Here is a 19,166-nt window from a genome sequence, read left to right as displayed (position 1 = left end):
CAGTGACTGTATGTTGTGGGTACCTCCTGTGGGTGGGACCTGGGTGAATGGAGTGTGTGACCAATATACACTTCTTGTTGTGGTTGTCTGGTTTCTGGCATGAGAGACAAAGACTGAGACAGCCCTGCCCGAAACCGGCCTGAATGCAGTGTGTAGTGTTGAATGGCTGGGTACTTGTCCCAATCCACATTCCCTGTTGTGAGTGTCTGGAAGGGAGGAGTGTGGCCTGAATGCCCTGTGTGCCTGATTGGCTGCTGAGTGTGTGCCAGCAGCGTGGATGAGAGAGAGGATAGTATATCTGGGGACCTCTCACCACTGGAAAGGTGTTCAGAAGGAACCTTTGGTTGAGAAGCGACCATTGTGCTCCTGAAGCAGCCAGGGAGCTGAGTCTCCACTCTACGAGTAACTGGAACTGCTGATCCTCGACGTCCAGCTGGAAGAAGACGACTTGCTGTGGCATTTGCTTCGACCGATCCGAATGCTGACGAATTCATCGAGGGCTGACCCGAGAGAGGACCTGGTAAGGCGCCCTCTTCCCGTGCTCCGAGGGACCATCGAGCACCGCTCCATCTTCGCCGAAGCGCCCTGGAAGGCAGACCCTCGAAAGGCTGTCGACCCGAGACGGGACCGCTGAGGAGATCGAAGTGAAGCACCCGGACATCGACGCCGTCGAAGTCCATTGCCGTCGACCAGAGTTCGCAGGTTTGTGGAACCGCTGGAGGCCCGTCGAAGTTGTGTTGCCCAGCCGCGGGAACCACTTGACGCCGTGCCGCCGACGACCGGAGCCGTCCGCTCCTTTGCCTAAGAACATTCAATCGAAGGACTCTCTCGACCGCTTCGTCGACCGCTTATCCTGCCGGAGAAAGTCGAGGACGACCAACGCGCCGAGGAGAAACCTGCCGGTGGGTTTCCCGCCATCCGACGACCTCAAAGACTCGGACGACTCGACGCCCTTGCTAGGCTCCCGTCTCTACAATCTTTGCGGTCCAGAACTATTGTCGTCGAGGTGCCCCGCACACCTCCGCCTTGCAGGACGCCGACGAGCACCGCTCGGACGAAGCTGCCGCCTCTTCGACATCGTTCTACCTCGTTCGTCGACGGATACACTGTACTTAAGAACCAGCCTGCATCACCTCCTGAGAAGCTAGGCCTTGATTGCTCGACCATTGCTACCGAATAGAGAATCTTGGCTGGGGTCTCCTGTGCCTCTCCTCCACCATATAGGGAGCGGAAGTACAGACGCCCCCCACCGGTCGTTGAGACCCGTTCTCTCAAGGTGAGCGCCTTTTTTCATCCTCACGATTCAGCATGGTCTCCATGGTTGGGTATACTGCTGCATAATCTATTCAAACAGCATGTGAATCTATTAAAGAGATTCACATGCAACCCCTCCTCCCCCTGCGCCCTACCACCTACCCTGCATGGGCTTGCTTGACTAGTTTTAGGGCACATTCAAATGCGTTATGCAAATTTGAAGATGACCACCAGGATAGGACCTATGGGTGGTACTACCATAATAAAGGCTAGACGCCCTACTCGGGCTCAGGGGTAAATGACCCAAAAGAACACTGAGAACACTAAAGTGATGCTTTTATGTTAGAGGATTCCTAGCCAGATGACAAGCAATGTTTAGATAGCATGTGAATTTGTGAAAGATAACAATAACGGGAGTTTACCGGTAAGTAACGTATGTCTTCTTTGGCCTGCATAGGCCTTCAGATTGCCACTCTGAAGGAGTACCTGGCTGCTATCTTGGTTTTCAAAGGGACCCCTTGACAAGGCTCTTTCTTCAGAATTCCCCCTGTCATGCGATTTTTGCGAGGATTTTGCAATACATTTCCACCACGCCAGTTTAGGGTTTTTGGATTTGTATGTAGTGTTGCGATTCTACTTTTGATGGACCCTCATGTCACACGTCCGCTCTGTGAACCCACACTTTCCCTGTCTGGTGTGCTTCCGGACGGGCATAGGGATATCCTTAAACGCTACCATCATATGCCAGATATTGGGAGCTGTCAAAAGGGTTGTCTTGGTGACCACATACAGGGCTTCCATCGACATGTCCAGTGCATTTGACACAGTGAGTAGGAACATCTTGTGGACTAAGCTTATGACCTGGAAGGTTCCCTTGAACATTGTGCAGCTTCTGGCATTGTTTCACACAAAAACCTCCTTGAGGGTGAGGTTGAGCAGGCAGGGTGCCCTATCCAGCCCGGTGCCTACTTATGTGGGATTACATCAGGGGTGTGTTTTTGTGCCCATCCTGTTCAACCTCTACACACTGGACTTGGGCTGATTGTGGGATGCAGGGGTCACAAACCCGGTCAGGATGGGTACAGTGACACTTGATTGGCTTGCTTTTGCAGACAACGTTGTTTTTTTCGAGCTGCATAGGAAGCTCACACTTTTCCACTAATACTCTGTGGACAACAATCTTGGAGTAAACGGTCAGAAGTCTAAAATTAGCTTCACCACTAAAAAGCATCCTTCAACCTTTTAACTGGAGGGTAGGAAACCACCCCCTGGAAAGAGTGCAGTCACCAAGGTGCCTGGGTTATAGCCTATACAATAGTACCTCAAGGGAGTTTGGAAAGCTTTTCTTAAAGGTATATTTAATCCACTCCTAACGAAGATGAAAAAAATCTATTCTCAACTGTGTTGTTTCTCCCTTAAATTTATTTATTTTTATTTGTTTAGTTCCAAAAAACTTTACGAACGTACACATTATATATCGATATTGATACATTATAAAAACACATTATAAAACATATGTAAAAAGTACATCTACATGTAGGCCCATCTAATTTCCAGTTGCAAATTACAACCTCAAGTTTCATATTACAAATTCTCAAAAGCCTCCTAAGGGGTAAAGCTCTTCAAACCAGCTGACGAGGGCAACCTATCGACTAACACATGCATATTCTATCCCTATACGGCCTTGGGTACTAGACCCTACACAATAGTCTGCTGTATGTTACATGATATTTTAGGACTAGAATTCAAATAAAAGGTTAAAATCAAAATCGCATGTCCCTGGTTAACACCTAGTTTTCCAGGTGCTTGGTACATACAATTTATACATTTTAAAGTCTTATTATACATAGATACAATAAAAACCAGTCCATTTCAAAATAGTATAATTAATGGCACTTCAGGCATGTCGGTAACCATTGTAAATTCTACTAAAATTCCCTGTAACTCAATGTCGCTTGGGTAGACACTTTTTGATAGTACAACATAGCTGATACAAGGCAATGTGTACACTTTGGGTATCTGTATTCAGGCAGTAGTTCCAGAAAGTGTCCTCCCCGATGGACTGACTCGTAAGAATGGACCATTCTACCTAGAGTTGTCATATATTTAACTCCCAAGGCTGCACATTCCATAAAAAGATGTTTGCCAGTCCACTTTTCCTGGGATTTTGCAGATGCGACAGCCCCTGTCATTTGAAGGAATCCCCAAATGGGCTCCAGTAGAGACATATACTGGCAATTGATTAATATGCAGCCTCAAGCAGAATTACAGTACTGAAGGGTTCGGGCACTGCCTCACATATCTCTGTGATTGAAGATAATTGTGCGTCACTCCTGAGACGTAGGAATAGCTACATAGGATCGCCATGTGGGTGGAATTGTTAATCCAATCCCACTTTCCGACTTTACCTTTAAAAATACACTTACATTTTTTGTAGTTTGTTCCCCTGGAGTAATCAGGGCTCCATTTAATGCTCTTATAAAGTTTAGTTACAAGGTTCTCAAAACCCTTGCTCTACACTCATGGGGCAAGTTACCACAGTGTCCTAGTAGAGCAAGCAGTTGACACTGAGGTTTAGAGTGGATTTTCAGATGCAGTAGGCCTCACTGAATCAACAACTCGCCTTTTAGCGAGACCAAGCTCAACTCTAGCCCAATGTATTGCATTCTAGTAGAAGCACTAAGGCACAATATCAGTTTCCAAAACAATCACTCCATACCGTCCAGCGATGCCAGGTCTCACATAGCCAGGGTCTCAATCCCGTACAACGCCATGGGACAAAAACATTGTTTATACAATATTATGATCCCCTCCAATGAGAACCCTGCTGTGTTTCTCACAAAGTTGTAAATCAACTGTCATCTGTAGGGCCTTTTCTTTCTTGGCTCCAACTATGTACTTGTAAGTTTTACTAAAACTCATATCGAGTCCCAGACAAGGATATTTCTCAACGTATTCCACCTTATCCAAGTTTATATTAAAATTAGGGCACTTCACCTTTTTAGCGGAAGCAACCAATACTTTTGTCCTCTCCATATTCATTTTTCAGCTCGTTTTCAATTGCCTAATTGTTCAGGGTAGTAAACGTGGTATGATGTCCTTTCATCGCTTGCCTGTTCATCCCCAGGCTTTTTAACTTGCACATTCCATTGAATGTGCTCATCGAATTTTTTAGGGGGGGTGGGAAAGGGCAGATAAGGGTTCGGGCGGGCAATAGCAAAAAATAAGTGTGGGGGGGGCAGCCCCCCAACAAAAAAAAAGGATGAGCACCTTCGATGGAATGTGCATGTTAAAAAGCCTGGGGATGGACAAGCAGGCGATGAAATGACATGGAACCAGTGAACATAGCTTTAGCTCTACAATACGTATGATTTAGCATAACTAAATAGTCGGCATAAAGCATGAATGGGATGGATCGTCCTCTTTTTGGACAACATCCTGTAACTGGTAACAAGCAATTGTACAGCAGCAGTGCATCAGTGCTTCACCCCTTGCCAATTTTAACTGGGGCAGTGACAGCCAGTCCTCAGTCAAAATGACCCATGCCTGGGTATTAGGACTTTCAATGTATTCACGAGGTACAGTGGACATCCCCATGTTAGAAGCTTTCCCCAGAGTTTTACATGATTAACCCCATCAAACTGTGCTCTAAAATCGACAACGGTCACATAGTGTCTGCCCACCTGGCTCCTGTGTCCCCCTTCTCAATGAATCCAGTACCCTAAGGTTGTGAGACGTACAGCAGCCTGGCGGAAAGCCAGTCTGCATAAATTGCAGTATTTGGGATTCCTCCACCCAGTCCTCTACGGCCCTCAAGACGAAATTTGAAAATATCTTGCCTATCTCGTCTAATAGTGACAGCAGTATGTAGTTCTCCGGCAACATACCTCCCCTTTCTTATATACCGGTAGGAGTACTGACTGCTGCCACAAAACAGGTCTATTCTGTGACATACATACATACTTTATCGAACAACAACTTCAAAATCCTGGCCCACTGCGCAGGGTTCTGTGTTAATACATCGTTGGCCAGTGTTAAGGATTCCAATTGGGCGTCACAAACCGGACCAGGACACTTCGTCTTACTCTGTGATGTGGCGCTCAATAGGAATGCTTTTTCTTTACTTTCAATACATTCAAATTGAGCCGATACCTGACCTGTCTCACACCCCCTTTTACAAATACCCAGGTCCCAATGGACTAGGAACCAGACCGGTTGGTGAAAAATACAATATTTATTTATTTTTAAAGTTCACAGAAATCGGACAAATTTTAATATTGGGCAGCAATCTCCATTGTGGTGATAATTACAATGGAAATGGAAGCAATGCACTTGGTTAACATTCTAGTAGAACATAGCCAAAGCACAATTTAATAGAACCACTTTTTAAATTCGGATAGATGGCACCCAAATGCTTGAATTCTCAATGCGGTTTTTGGGCTGGGGGATAGATGTATATCACAGGGACAATATAGAGGTGAAAATAGGTCTCTAGCTGGTGAATTGAGAGAGATTTAAAAGGTAGACCGAGGTTCGTTTTTAGGAAAATGGAGCAGTGAAAAAGAGAATCGGTTTTAAAATGAAAGACAAATTTTACTTAAACTAGATTTAATGGCTAAGAAAACAGGAACGCCACCCGTGAATGTTACGCTGCAGTTGTAACCCTTCATGCAGTGTAACCCTTTTCTTTAGGGAAAATTAATTTATTTAATCAAAATATCGCTAATGACTTATGATCTATGCAGAACAAAAGGAAAATAGGAAAGTGGCGCTAACACTGGTAAATGCCATGACAGGGTGCACAGAGAATTCTAACAGTTTTAACAAGTTACCAGTGTAGGGATAGGAATGCTGAGAGAGTGGAACAAAGACAAACGGGTCAAGATGGGGTAGACAATGTGTTATGGGATGGGGGATACTCTCAGTCCACGCTTGGGTTTGGGAATTTTGGAAGAGTCAACAGGGTTCTGGTCACTGCACCGCTCGGGTCACCAGGTAGCGGACTCTCCTGGCAAAAGACAGCTGGCCAAGGGTCTGGTCACTGGATGGCAAGTACAGCTGGGCAACTCGGGTCACTGGATGGCACAGGTAGTGGACAGGCCAGTCTGGTCTTGTCATGGCCACAGAACACAAAAACCACACCATCGAGTGATGGGGCAATGGGTCACTTGATTCACTTATGTCCCTTTGGGACCTATAAACACAGGGGCCCTGGCTGGACCTAGACGACTTTGGTACCCGGCTCATATAGAGAAGTGAGCAGGAACACTTTATTTCAGTGCAGGAGTGCTTTTATTTTACAAGAACTTTCCGGGAGCTGAAAGCCTTTATTCCAGAGAACATCCTCATGTGCTCACTCATCGGGTGTTGCTCCCTAGGCCTGGTCTTCATGTGCTGACTCAATGGGTGTGGCAGGGTGTGGCAGGCAGGCTGAACCTGGTGGGCGTGGCTTCAGAAGCTCCGCTATATATGCTGCTCGATCCTTAAGGCTGGTGCTTCGCGTTACTGTGCACTCGCGTGCAATGTGACGCTCACTGCTGCTTGGACCAGTTTACTTACCTTTGAAACCAGGTATTCTCCTGCATACCCCTCTCAGGAAACCGGTGCTTCATCGCTTCATCTGCAGACTCATCGCCTGACATCCAGTGATCTTGATCCCAACGCCGCAGCACTGCTCTCCGCTTCCACAAACTCGGACCCTGTGAAGAAGAAAGACCAGGTTAGAACATCCGTTCTAGGGCCGCGCCGCATTTGAACCCTTGTGTGTTAGGATCTACTGTGAATGGCCTTCTGTTGCTAGCATGCCCTCCCTCCCACAACGCAGCCCCCCCTCCCCAAGCAGAAACCTGTCTTGGGCTGGTTTCACCCAGGTTGCTAATTCATTTTAATTTATTTAATTTTTGCTTTGAATTAGAAGAAAACCTGCTGAATAAAACCATCTCATACATGTATTTCACAGCACAACCCCCTTTCACATTGCTAGGCAGGGATACGTTTTTCCCGAACATAGTCCTTTTAAAACAGGCATTTCCTCTTTTGGTTTGTAAAAGCCGATTTTGACACGTGGTGCATTTTCCTTTCAAATCCGGTTTTTCCATCTGACTTCCCAATATTGTTTTGCAGCCATAGTTAGTTTCTTGTAGGCAGCAGTCTGTACAAGGCAAAGGTCTCCATGAAATTAACATCTGCACAGCAAGCAAACATTTCTTTTCAAGCAGTGATTTTTGACATTTTGTAGCAAAAATTATTTATTTTTAATTTGTTTTTGGTGTCATACACCTTTACAAATATTTTCAAAAGTTACAATATGATACGACAATAATTTAAATCATAAAACAATCTGGCAAGTTTGTGTTTTTCCATGCAGCGGAGTAAAACATTTCTTGATTTTCTCAGATTTGGCTGGTACAGAGCCTGTCATTCAGGAATAATGCTCTTTTCTGAAGGAGCACAATGTCAATATGGCTGGGCATGACAGGGTCTTTTTGATAAAAGTAGTTTGATGAAACACAGATGAAAATAGCGTCAGAGCAGCCTCCTTTTCAATGTGAAATATTCCCTTTTTCAATGGGAACTTTGGCCTTGCAGCAAAGCAATGCTGCTTTTTCACTCCATTTATTCTGTACTTGTAAGCGACACACTGGCAGGCTTTTTCAGTGTACCCCCCTTCTTCCATCGTGCCCAATATGTGCTTGTCAAGATGGTGCAGCTATCTTTTTGTCGTTGCAGTTGTCGGTTTTGGTGTGAGGCAATGGTGCTCACAGGAGCCAGCGCAGCCATTCTGCTGGCTCTGCTGAAGTGCAGCGTGGTGAGATGGGGGGGAAAGGACTGCTAAGCAGGTAAATGTATCCCACACCAGGCCATTGGGGCCATAGAATTTTTAAGGTTAAGAATAGTGCTTCTAACATCGGCTTCGCTAAATGTCAAGGGCCACCCTCCAATCATGTAGTCCGAAGGGGAAGACAGGATGTTATCACTGCCACTGTCCTCCAGATTCTTCACCCAAACCAGTTCCTGTATGGGATTCAGTTTGAGTTTCTTACCACCCCCTTTTGCCATAGCCAACTTCCCCCAGATCTTCCTAGGACAGTCACTTTGAAGTGCCATGATCATTTGTTGCCAACTCGTGTTACGAATGGAAGACCTCCATCGCTTAAGCCACCCGCAGTATTTTTTCCTTATACCCCCTGTATGGGAGGCAAAAGCCGGGGCCGATGACCCCAATCCACGTGCCATTCGGATTGTTTTCCGCATTACTCGCTTAGCCTCCCATGTGGTCCTGTCAGACATATAAGGAGGTTTACTACAAACCACCTGTGGTGGTGTTATATCAGCGCCAATGATTGTGGTAAGGGTCCTAATCCAGGCCTCAATCCCATCCCCATTCTTGGTGCCCATAATTTCAAAGTCCACTTCCTGGAACCGCACAGCGTTACCTGAATGATTTACATTGATTCCAGTGCATCCACTCTGCCTTGCGTCTTGGAATTGTACATTAATGGCCAAAGCCCGAATGTTATGATCACTAAACTCAATGGGCACCACCTTTAATTCTTCAACCATCTGAAGACGGTCGTTATTGCCAAATACTTAAAGGTCAATATTGCTGCAAACTCTTATCCACTGGAACTTCACACCCAGGCAGCATCCCCCAAGTTATTACTTCATAATTAGGATTCCCCCCTGCCTCCCCACAGCCCTGGGCTCCACTAGGGTTCGAACAAGGGGCATCACCCCAACTACCCCCATCCAAACCCTTCAAGACCATGGCATCTACCTCTTCTTGCACTGGCCAACACCATCCAATATGTGCAGGACGTTCTTTACAAACAGTAACTTTTAAGCCTAAATTAAGCAGTAGCTTGGCATTTGTGCACAACAAAGACACAGCGATTGATGATGCAAAGCAAATCAATACCCAATTTGACACTCTTCTGCATTTCGGAAGCTTGATCTGCAACATATCCCTAGTGGTAATAGTTGACAAACATGGGATGGTCGACCATAGTCCCAACAGGGCATTTCTATTTAAGAAAGTGCTGGTGTCCGAGGTATGGATCTCCTCTATTTTTTAGTGAGCGCACCAAAGGAGGGCCCGCCAACTTCTTTTCCTGGATCCCAGTGTGTCTACGTGGAGCATCCGAGACATGAGGGATTTTCTTAGGGGTCACAGAGGGGCCCCAATACCCCAAGCAGTCTGTATCTGTAACCATACAGCCCCCCCCTTTTCCTGCACGTACGTATCACATACCCTGTCTGCTGCTTTAAACCCAGCACTTGCAACTTGCTGGCTGCACTGCTACTGTTTGTTGCCATTTATTATTGATTTATTTTTTTATTGATCTGTTTTCTTTTGCTCTGCACTTTCCACTTCTCCCCCCTTCCATGCACTTTTCCCCTTTCCCTCTCCTATGCACTTGCGCATTCTCAATGTCACAGGGCCTAGTAAGATCGTTTTTTGTTCCCTTGCCTTGTCGTGCTCTGAAACACTTGTGTACGAGCGCGATACAAATAAAATATCAAGGTCTATCGTCACAAAGTCCACGCCCAAGACCTACAGTCAAACACACCAGCGTTCTGACATGGGGCAGGCCTTCGGCTGGTTCCAGGGCTTCCAAGAACTGAGTCAACACCGCCGCAAACAGCACAAGGTGGTGAATAAGGGCTTCATTTAGTCCCCCTCGTCAGCCCCAGCCTCAGATGGAAAAAAGGCATGACACTCCCCTCCGTGTCCACGTATCTCTCCGGTGGGGTAGCAGGCTTGCCCTTCACGCACACAATTGGCGCATAAGGTTTGCAGACCCCTGCATCCTATCGGTTTCCACGGCCTACCAGTACCTCCCTCCCTCCCCACCCTCCTCTCTTCCACTCCCACAGATTGGGACAACTCTATTGGTGAAAATTCGATGACGTACAGAGTCGGGAAGTGTAAGAAGTTCCAGCCTCCCAGTGGGGCATGGGCTTCTACTCCCGAATTTTCGCCATACACAAGAACCACCAGGCTGGCCTGAGAGTTGTTTGACCTTTCCACCCTGACCCTTTCCCTTCCAATTCATAAGTTCAAGATGGTTACCCCAGCGCTTATTGCGGAGACATTGTGCATTGGAGACTGGATGTGCTCCCTGGATCTGAAGAACGCATACCTACATGTCCCGATTTGGCAGCCCCATCGGTGCTTCTTGAGTTTCAGGATCATGGGCTTTCATTCCCAAAACAAGGTTCTACCCTTTGGCCTCAATCCAGCCCCCTGGGTCTTTACCAGGCTTATGAGTGCAGTGGCAGCCCCTCTCAGGTCCCAAGGTCACCATGTTTATCCATACATAGACTGGCTCGTCAGGCGAGATCACCGGAGGCGGTTCATCACACCTCCGCCCTCATGAATACGCTACACGAATCGGGGTTCTCCATCATTCTTAAGAAATTACAGCTGGAGCCAATGCAGAGCCTACCGTTCCTGGGACTCATTGGGATACGAGAAATTAGGAACTGGTCTGGTGGAGCACGGACTGCAACCTGAGGATAGGCAGACCATTCCGATCACCAGCACCGCAGGTTACCATCACCACGGACTCTTCCTTGGAGGGATGGGGAGATACCCTGGACAACCACAGCTACCACAGTTTGGTCCCTTCAGGAACAGGAGGCCCATATCAATTGACTGGAGCCGAAGGCCATCTGGCTGGCTCCCAAGGCCTTCCTACCGCTCATCAGTGGGAAAATGATCCTCATTCAGACTGACAACTCCACCAGCATGTATTACATCAACAAGCAGGGTGGCACCAGGTCTCCTCCTCTATGCACCCAGGCGGTCAGCATTTGGGAATGGGCTCTGGTGAAAGACATATTCTTGACGGCAATCCACCTCCCAGGGGAGTCAAACCTGGAGACAGACAGGCTCAGCAGGTTGGGCTTGGACAATTACAAATGGCAATTGAACGATCAGGTCCTAAAGGGGATCTTCGACAGATGGGGTCATCCACAGGTGAACCTCTCCGCCACAGGGTACAACAGGAAGTGCCCTCAGTTTGCATCCTTGCAGGGTCAGGGCCCCGGCTCTTTGGGAGATTCGTTACAGATACAGTATAACAGCATGAACGCATACGCGTTCCCTCCCACTCCCCTGGTGATCTGGAAGATAAAGGTGTCCCCGTTAGGGAGAATTCTCATTCAATGGCTAATTTCCCTTACCTAGTGAGTCCCCCAGCAGCTTTGCTGGACCTCTGGAGTTTATTTTTTCTATTTGGTAAGAGTGTGTACCCCTTTTTCCCACTCCTGTGTTTTGGCATGTGTATTTCATCTGTTTTTGTGATTGTGGACTCTGGAGTACACCACTTCAGTAGCCCCCTTCTTTTGTGTGTTACACAGCACCTTCAGTGCAGTGACACAGGGTTGTCTTTTAGACTTCCCACCGACTCCATTTCTGAGGCTGACTACTGTCCCCCAGAAAAGGGTAAAGTTGCCATTAACTTTACTCAGTCATTTAACCACAGATCCAGTACATCCCATCTGACATGGAGTACTGTAAAGGGTTAATCAGTAGCCCTTTTTTTATCTGTACCTCCTAGAGCATTGTTTCGCTCTTAACATTTAGACTTGGCTGGTGGCAGTGGTATCTACCCTAATGTTTCTACCGCGATTACACTATATAAACGTGGTATTGTTTTAGGCTATTATATTAGCCTCGAACGTAAACCCGCTTGACCAAATATTTCTTCTTTTGGCGCCGGTCAGGTTTATTTGCCATTTCTTTTTGTTAAAGTCCTTCTTGTGTTTTACTTTGCGTGGCAAACTAGGTTCGTCTTCTTTGTTCACTGTCTTTTAGCGGGCTTCTGCCAAGAAACCCTCCTCTAGGTGCCTGGGTGTCTAGGTGGGTTGAATGTGAGGGAGGGGTGTAGTCACCCCCTGCACAGGGTATCTTAGGAAACCCAAGTCGCACTTAGTCATGATTGGCTAGGGTAGTTGTCCGGGCTGGACAGCCAGGCTGCGTGAATGGGGGTTTTTCGCATAAAAGCCAGGTCTCTTGGGCTAGAAGTCGGAGAGTCGCCACTGGAACTACAAGGAACAGAAGAGAAGCGGAGAGAAGGACGGCTGCTGCAACTACCCTGTCCCGGTGAAGCCCTGCTGCAGTCCTGAGCTATCTGCCCTTCAACGACTCGGAGAAAAACCAGTCCGGAGTCTTCTTCCCTTGAGCTTGGTGGGGCTAACCAGCTCATCTTCTACAGCCAGAGGATCCTCTTCCGTGGTCGAAATTGCTGCACACTGCTGTAGTGGTCCGGATATCCACCTGAAGAGCCTCTCCTGTTTTTAAGGAGCTCACCTTTTATTCCGTGTCGCTGCTGCCGGTCTCATCCCTGTGTGGTGCAGACCCCCTTCAGACGTCGTCCTTCTCGACGAAGCTCCAGGAATCGTGGGTCTGCGGGAAACCAACAGGAACAACTGCCAGGGCACCAGCTGCACCATTGGAACAAGGTACTGTGTTCTGTTGAGGAAACTGGGGGAATCCCCGTCTTCTTCATTTCCAAGGCTTGCCCTTGTCTTCCCGCCTTCTTATAACTTTTGCTTCCGAACATTGACAATATCAAAGTACTTTTGGCTACGTTGAATCGTGAACTGTAGGACCGTGTGATCTTTGGCAACTGGCCCCGGTGTCTTTGGACACTGGCTCCAGGCCTTTGACTTTTGAACTCCTGTCTGAGTGTTTCTTGATTCTGCCTGCCTAACCAAAATATTGCCTGTGATTTTTGCCTCCAACTCCCTCTGGATTTCTCAGGTGCCAAGTGTGTTTTGGCCCCGGTAGCATTTCCATTTCATGTCACGGATACGTGTTTGTTTAGTAGACCGAACTGTCAAAAAGTGATCGCAATCGTATTCGCGGTAACGTGCTTTGTGCCTAACACCGGTTCATTACAACACAGGGTACTTATCTTGAGACTCACTGTACAAAGTGAATTGGTTAGTTGTAGTATATTTAACGTGTTTTTTTTTTTGAAGTTTTATAGAAGTGTTGTGTTTATAATGAATGGTTTAAAAATAAATTAAATTACTTATATTTTTCAACCTGAAACCTTGAGTCCGTGTTTGCTTGAGTCCCAGTAATTGTGGTCCCTTTGTGTAATCTCTGCTACTGCTCATATACTCTTGAGATAAGCCTGGCTGCTCCACCACTGCTACCACTCTGACATAGTAGTACAGGCTTGTACCAAAGGTAAAACTTGTATCACCACCTTTAGTCTTAATTGTGTGTAGTGGTCCCTAAGGGCACTGCACAGGATCCTGCCTAACACATACAATCAGAGGTTAACCCTTCAAACACAAGAGGTGACAATGACAGTAGGCAGTGAAGTAGAGAGGCAGCACCTAATGACTGAGAAATTTCCAGACCATGCTTCACTTGGATGACCTTTCAGAGATAAGGATCCATTATAAAGATAATGACAGAAGGTAAGAAACTTGCTCATCTAGTTCCTTAATATATTTTGTATTGTTGTGAGCAACTTGCAGTTTATTAAATATGCAGTGTAACGAAAATTGGGAAATCCTCTCAAGGCGTTGAATAGATTATATGGAAATTAAAGTGCCACGGAAATTGTTTAATCATGTCAAGTATTTTGACAATATTCTTCATGTAGTGTGATTACTATTTATGATTCCATGTTTTTGTATTTTCCTTTAGAATAATGTCTTAGAATTATGGTCTTTGTTTGACTTCCTTATGCCTGGATTTTTGGGAACAGAACGTCAATTTGCAGCTAGGTATGGGAAACCTATTCTAGCAAGTAGGGATGCTCGAAGCTCCTCTCGAGACCAAGAGGCAGGTAAGAGTATAATTTTGTAACATGCGTTTATTTTTTGTTATTTAAATTATTTCTAATACAAAACAAAAAAAACATCAAACAGAAGAAAGCAGAATAAAATAAATAGAGGGTCTAAAGGTAATGCTTCCTGTGTCACTCTCTTCCAATACTTTAGGCAATTTTCATTCAATGTCTCTAAGACACGGCATTGAAGTGGCTGAGATGCTTGGTGCTCCCATAAATGCATTTTTACCCTTGGCATGTATTTGCACACAATCCTTTATATTTAGACCTGCTTTAACATTTTTCCTGAGAGTTGCTTGGTTAAATCCACTTACATGAATTGTGGACCTGATTACGGCCTGGGCACTGGATGCTTGTTGTTAAATTGGATTTTCAGAACCAGCCCTGACGGAGGATTCAGAGACGCCATGCTATTTTAGTAAACGGGGAAAAGCCGCTGTGTCTAGCCAAACTCCCATCAAGGTAGTCTAGGTGAGTAGTAAGGCCCAGATTTCATGAGATATGGGGTGGTGCAATGTTATAACGCACACAGAGCACTCAAATAAAATTAGACATTAAGTATAAGACGACACTTTTTAATGGATTCCTTCCTCCCACAGATTCCTCATCTTTGATTCTTCATCTTAGTTTCACAGCTGCTCTTTGAATCTTTTCTGCCTTCAGGGAGCACAACTCTGCTCTGCGCAATGCGTTTACACGTCCCATGCCAGACATGCCGAGGAGGCTAGTATATATATATATATATTTCTGAGGCTTGTGGAATCTGCTTAGATCACATGCTGTGCATAGGCCGACATCTAGTGGAAGCTGCGGAGTATTAGTTTGTTTTTCGAAAGTCGAAAATGGGCGTCGACACAGGCGTGCCAGTAATACTATCCCTAGTGTGACGTCCACTGTACCCAAGATCCCTCACGCGTGTAGGATCCTCAGATTGTTTTTTTCCGCCATACTGGTCGGAAGCATCTTGCGGAGTTCCCTGGCCTTAGCCATACTTTTGCTGTTATTATAATTTTAATTCTTATTCATTCCCTTCCCCACCCCAACGTCGACCCTCAACCTCGACGACGGCTGGAGAAGTCATCGACCGTCGACTGCTGCACGACGGATCTGGGCCTCGGTAGGCCGCTGGCCTCGGCCCGGGCCTAGTAGGCCGCTGGCCTCGGCCCTTACAAGTAGGGAGAGTGGGGGGTGGTACATACTCTTCACTCTTGATATATAGTTACATTTATATATATTCCTACACTTAGCAGCCCGCTGCCTTAAGGTGCGTATGGAGGGTACCCCTTTTCAATTCTGCCCCAAGTGCAATCGCAAATACCCTTGGGTCGACAGGCACGCCACGTGCAATCTCTGCTTGCCGAGGGATCACCCCGAAGCGAACTGCAGAGCGTGTAGTAGGTTTAAACCTAAGACACTTAAGGACCGTTCGACAAAGCGTTGGGCCCACCACGCCAGGCAGGAGGCCATGGCAGCGGAGGGCGCCTTCAGCGATGGCAGCGACGCCGTACTTTCGGACGGCGAGGGCATTACGGCGTCGAAAGACAGCCGACGAGCGCAGGTCCCCGACCTCGGAAGGTCGTCCGGCAGGGCGGCTATGGGGAAGACCCCCGGCGACGCAAGCGCTACACACCTAACACACACTAAGACCAACCGGACCTCGACGACGTCGACTTCCCGGAAAGAGGCACAAAAAGAACGGTCCGACTCGGTGTCCTCTGGGCGCTCTCGATCGAGATCGCCTCACGACGCAAGGCAATCATCCACTCTTGCCAAGAGTGCCTCGCTACACACACTAACGGAAGTTCGATCGTCGGGAGACGAAGACGACTTCCACCCCCAGGCCGCGCTCCAAGATACCGAGACCGCGGTTAACACCAGTGAGGCCCCACGCCCGAAGCACACAGATACCTTTCCAGACCCTCGACGCCAGGCGTCGAAAGTCTCTGGGGCCCCCAAGGGACAGGGAAAACATTTTTCCACGCACGGGGAAGGGGGGAAACAGCGGAAAGCACAGCCTTCCACCCCTGTAAAGCCATCCTCCCACCCTAAGCAGACAAGCAAACACAAGTCTACCCTTGAAAAGTCCCATAAATCACCTGCTAAAGTAATACCCTGTTCCAGGGAATGGTCCAGTGAAGACATAGACAGGGTTATGTCTAGGATGTCTTCCTTAGCTGATTTTTATGATAAGAACCCAGAACACTTTCTTTCATATAACCCTCAAGGGGCCACACCCTCAGGCTCCTCCGATCCCATCCCGCTAAGTAAAAAGCCCCGGGTCGACAGACCTGAACCCTTCGAGGTTCAGCCTTACTCCACTCCATATTCTACTCCACTCCCCAGTTACCAGGGACAAGTTTTCCCTGGAGAGGACCAGGAGTTTGACATTATGGAAGAACAAACCGGGACAGATTACTATGCGGAGGATGAGGACCTGGAGGAGGGAGAAGATGAGCAGGAAATTTACAGAGTAGATTCCCCAGTACAAAGCGAAGCCCCAGTTACTGACTCTCCAGTTGATAACCAGCCCCTCCTTAACGAGGTTCTCGCTCGAGCAGCGGAACACTTCCACATCGACACCCACGGTGTACAGGAGGAAAGGGACTTCGCGGAGGAGTTTGTAGGAGAGAGAAGACCAGTCGCTCAGACCATCCCTATCCTCAAATCCATCCAACGAAGAATAGATCCTTCCCTGGTGAATCCGAACCTCACCAGAGCTGTCAACCCCAGAATTGAAAAGATTTTCCGGGCAGCCCAGTCTGACCCTCTGTATATAAGGGGACATCTTAAACCAGATTCCCTAGTGGTTACCAACACTAGAAAAAGGGCTGGCACGCCCTTATCTTCATCAGAAGCTCCTCCCGACAAGGAGAGCAAAAAACTTTACGGGTTTGGCAGGAAGGTAGCCTCAACGTCCGCCTACCAAGCAAGGATTGCGAATTCCACCACCCTGTTGGCTAGTTACAATTGCCATCAATGGGAAGAAGTCGCGGCGCTCATTGCCTCTGCTCCAGAACCATTAAAGGGCCAGCTGGCTCGGATCTCGGCAGAAGGGAGAGCCGTGTCTGGTTGCATTTTAAAAGCAACTTTCGACGCCGCTGACAACGCAGGGAGATTGATAGCAGAAGGTACTGTTATCAAAAGACATGCGTGGTTACGGCAGTCGGGATTCAAGACAGAAACCCAGGCTTCTTTAATAGACAAGCCAGTGGAACCCGACCTATTGTTTGGGAAAGCGGTCGAAGACGCACTTAAAAATGCCAAAGATGAATATGAGACTCTCAAATCCCTTGGCCAGCTTACCAACAAACCCCCTAACCAGAGGGGGAACAGTAATTTTCGTCGCCCACGCGGACAAAATTCACAAAGAGGCAACTATGCCCAGGGACAGGGTACACAATGGAATAACAACCAGCAGTCTACCCAGAGTTACGGCAGGGGTAACAAGAGAGGTCGTGGAAGAGGCAGAGGCAGCCCCAACAAGGGAGGTGGCACGCCTCCACCAAAACAGTGACGCTCAGTTCAGGGTCCCTTGCCACGCAACCCCAGTAGGGGGACGCATTTCCACCTTCACCCAGGCTTGGGAAGGGATCACCTCAGACAGATGGGTGCTGTCAACAGTATCCGCAGGATATTGTATAGAACTACTGCAGCGTCCCCGGAACCATCCTCCACGACAAAGAGTGCACTCCCTAGAGCATCAAAGGATCCTTCTCGAGGAGATCGCCATTCTGCTAGAAAAGGACGCGATAGAACTCGTCCCAGGACACCACTTCCTTGTGCCAAAGAAAGATTTGACAATGCGCCCAGTATTGGACTTGCGGCCTGCCAACAAGTATGTCAAGCCCCAAAAATTCCGTATGACCACGCTACAAGAGGTAATCCCCCTCCTAAAAAAGGGGGATTACATGGCAACCTTGGATATGAAAGATGCTTATTTTCATATTTCCATGCTCCCAGCGCACAGAAAGTACTTACGCTTCAAGGTAGACAGTCGCCACTACCAATTCAAGGTACTGCCCTTCGGGATAGCTTCTGCACCAAGGGTATTCACCAAGGTACTGGCGGTGGCGGCTGCACACCTACGCAGGGAAGCAATCCCGGTGTACCCTTATCTGGACGACTGGCTCATAACGGGGGAAACCCCAGGAATTTGCAGGTCAAACATTCAGAGGACTTCGACCTCCTCCACGAATTAGGCTTCTCTATCAACGAGAAAAAGTCAAGTCTGGTGCCAAGCACCTCAAAACAATTTCTAGGAGCTATCCTAGATACTCAGAAAGGATTGACCTTCCCTTCGGAAGAGAGAATTCGGAATATACTTCTGCAAATTCCGCATTATCAGTCAGGTCAACAGATAACAGTACGCAAAGCTATGCGGTTACTGGGCATGATGGCGTCATGCATTTACCTGGTCCCCCACGCGCGTCTGCGCATGCGTCCCATGCAGGAATGGTTGGCGAAACAGTGGTCTCAGGCAAGTGGTCATTGGGACGATCTAGTGGTCGTTTCGCCAACACTCGTACAGAGCCTACACTGGTGGACAAGAGAGAATCTCGCAAAGGGGAAACCCTTTTACGATCCCGAAGTACAAGCCGTGGTGACTACAGATGCATGCCTGACTGGGTGGGGAGCTCACCATCTCCACCACACAGCTCAGGGTCTCTGGTCTCACTCAGTAGCCAAGAACCACATCAATCTGCTAGAGCTTCTGGCAGTATTCCGAGCGCTAAAGGCGTTCGAGCCCCATCTACTGAACTTGTCGGTGCAGATCAGGACGGACAGCACGACAGCCATGTTCTATCTAAACAAGCAAGGGGGGACTCGTTCACCAAATCTGTCCAAGCTTGCCCAGAAAATCTGGATATGGGCACTCAGACGGAACATCTTCCTGTCATCGCAACATGTTCCAGGGGAGCTCAATTCCCTAGCGGATGCTCTAAGCAGAGACTCCCTCCCAGAAGAACACGAATGGGTCCTTCACAGAGACGTGGTAGAAGATCTCTTCTCTCAGTGGGGTTTCCCCACTATAGACCTATTCGCCACAAGCGAAAACAAACAATGCCCAGGATTTGCATCCAGGTTCCCCCAACC

General features: G+C 47.7%; 1 protein-coding gene across 2 annotated transcripts in view; it reads left to right on the top strand.

The window, feature by feature from the left end:
* BTAF1 (B-TFIID TATA-box binding protein associated factor 1) overlaps positions 1–19,166 on the top strand; it is a 2,675,064-nt gene that overhangs the window by 2,155,596 nt on the left and 500,302 nt on the right. For both annotated transcript variants that reach the window (XM_069611378.1, XM_069611379.1), the window contains one exon: positions 13,928–14,069. In XM_069611378.1, the coding sequence (XP_069467479.1) occupies positions 13,928–14,069 (142 nt within the window). The remainder of the gene's footprint in view (positions 1–13,927; positions 14,070–19,166) is intronic.

The sequence above is a fragment of the Ambystoma mexicanum genome, chromosome 8 (genome assembly GCF_040938575.1).
Source record: "Ambystoma mexicanum isolate Mex_15411 chromosome 8, UKY_AmexF1_1, whole genome shotgun sequence".
In the NCBI taxonomy this organism is placed as follows: domain Eukaryota; kingdom Metazoa; phylum Chordata; class Amphibia; order Caudata; family Ambystomatidae; genus Ambystoma; species Ambystoma mexicanum.
This window is presented reverse-complemented; position numbering and strand designations above follow the sequence as displayed.